Source organism: Gekko japonicus, unplaced genomic scaffold, assembly GCF_001447785.1.
Source record: "Gekko japonicus isolate JY-2015 unplaced genomic scaffold, Gekko_japonicus_V1.1 scaffold18462, whole genome shotgun sequence".
Lineage (NCBI taxonomy): Eukaryota > Metazoa > Chordata > Lepidosauria > Squamata > Gekkonidae > Gekko > Gekko japonicus.
This window is the reverse complement of record NW_015217235.1, coordinates 1-1,894: the sequence shown is the minus strand read 5'-3', so window position 1 is coordinate 1,894 and position 1,894 is coordinate 1. Positions and strand designations below refer to the sequence as shown.

The 1,894-nt window shown below is 42.1% G+C and overlaps 1 protein-coding gene across 1 annotated transcript; it reads right to left on the bottom strand.

The window, feature by feature from the left end:
- Positions 1–1,570: 1,570 nt before the first annotated feature.
- On the bottom strand, positions 1,571–1,868 carry LOC107125160 (OX-2 membrane glycoprotein-like; the record flags this gene model as incomplete). Its single annotated transcript, XM_015428612.1, has 1 exon — positions 1,571–1,868. A coding segment is annotated over one exon (298 nt), but the record flags the coding sequence as incomplete, so codon positions are not given.
- Positions 1,869–1,894: the final 26 nt, after the last annotated feature.

The following is a 1,894-nucleotide window of genomic DNA, read 5'->3' as shown; positions in this document are numbered from 1 at the left end:
CTATTAGCCATGTGTGGCCCCCATCTGCAAATAGCTAAATCTATGGATGCTAAAGAGATTTTTCAGCATACTTGGGGACTCCCAAAGTTTACAGAAAAATCTTAAAACAAAAATAAAAGAGATGGGGTGGTGGTGGTTAAATCCCTCCAAAACAAAATTGTGTACACAGACAACACACTTAAAGACAGCACTCCAGATGGCCACCACAGTGGAGGAGGACACTGGCACCACTGTAGGCCTGGAAGTGGAGAACACTGGCAGCCACCACAGGCTCAGCCACAGCAGAGAACACCGGCACCTGCTGTGGACTCGGGCCTTGCAGCAGCAGATGCTGGCATTTGCTGTGGGCCTGGCATCGAGAGGGCCTGAGCGCAGTGGCAGCCGCTCTGGGTCAAAGCACTCTGGATCAAAGCTGCTGCTAGTCTGGGGGCAGTGGTGGCAGATGGCTGCTGGTATCAGTGAAGGGTGGTGGGACCTGGGGTTTCACTGGCTCAGCAATGGGGGGATATAGGATTCTCCCTCACTTGTATAATTATAATTGTGTTGCTGTAGTTTTCTGTGTAGACCTTAAAATACAAGATTTATGTACAGTGCCTGATCTATATGTCTATTTCCTTTTAGGAGAGTGTGCTTTTTACAAAGTTTGTAAATAACATTTGTTGAACACTACTTGATGTTTATCTAGGGAGTTGTCACATATTTGTTCTGTCTTCTTCCTTTTGATTCTTGAAGAGAGTAACCTTGAGCCAGTCTTACACTTCCAGCCTATCCTACCTCACAAGTTGTTGTGAGAATACAATGGAGAAGGGGGAAATGCTGTAAGCCACTTTTGGTCCCCATTGGGAGAAAAGTGAGGTATGAAGGAAATAATAACACTATTTCCACCTTACTCTTACCAAGATCTTACACTAATTTGGGAGATGAAGGAAAGAATCTATTCTCTGTACTCTATGAACTGCTTATGAAAGGAATGGAAGTATCATTTTTTGAAATCAAATGTATTCATGTTTTTGCACAACATTTCATTAAAGCCTGGGCAAAACAAGATTACACCTCAGAGTGAAGCAAGAGGGGTACATATTTAACATCAGGCTTTCTTAAAGACAAATATCTTTTAAGACTGAGCTTTGCTCCATACAATTGAGGGCAATAACTAGTGGATGTATGTAGATTATGCAGGGGACATTTAATCGTTGTTTGTTTGTTTTTTACAATATTTCTCATTATTTTGCAACATCTAAAATATCTTATTGCACTGGTAAGTATGGAGAGTGAGCAGTTAATTAAGGTACAGATCTGTTGTATGGAATATGTGTGTGTGTGTTGCCCTACTATACTCTTTTGTTGATTAACTAAATCCAACAAAGTGATCTGATGAAGTGGAATATAGTTTCTTAGTCTTTAAGTTGCCATTGGTCTTCTCTTGTACTTTGCTGCCCCAGATGAACTTGACTAGCCTCCTGGAATTGACTACTAATGCACTGTTGTGCACAGCTCTTGACATAAAAGAACTTGGACCTGATGGATTTCTGGGAAGATTACAGACTTTCCCAGACATCATGTCACTTACCATAGACCTGGAGACATGTCCTGCCTGGCATGGATCCCAAGGGAAATGTGTTAAAGATGCAGCTGTAACAGCCTTCATCCTTGACTGTAACAGCATGAAAAGTGATGGTAGAAACACTCAGCCCACTTTGAGAAATATGCACATGATTCTGATATTTGCCCAGGACTTTAGGACCATGAGTTGTGCTGTAAGTAGCTATATTGGTCTTGTCTTTCCCATGCTCCTTCTGCCAGGTAACCTGAACGACATCATAGCTTTCAGCCAGCTGACAGTACAACGTCACATTTTCTCCAGCTATAGCTGTTTGAACTGACTTGTGAATCA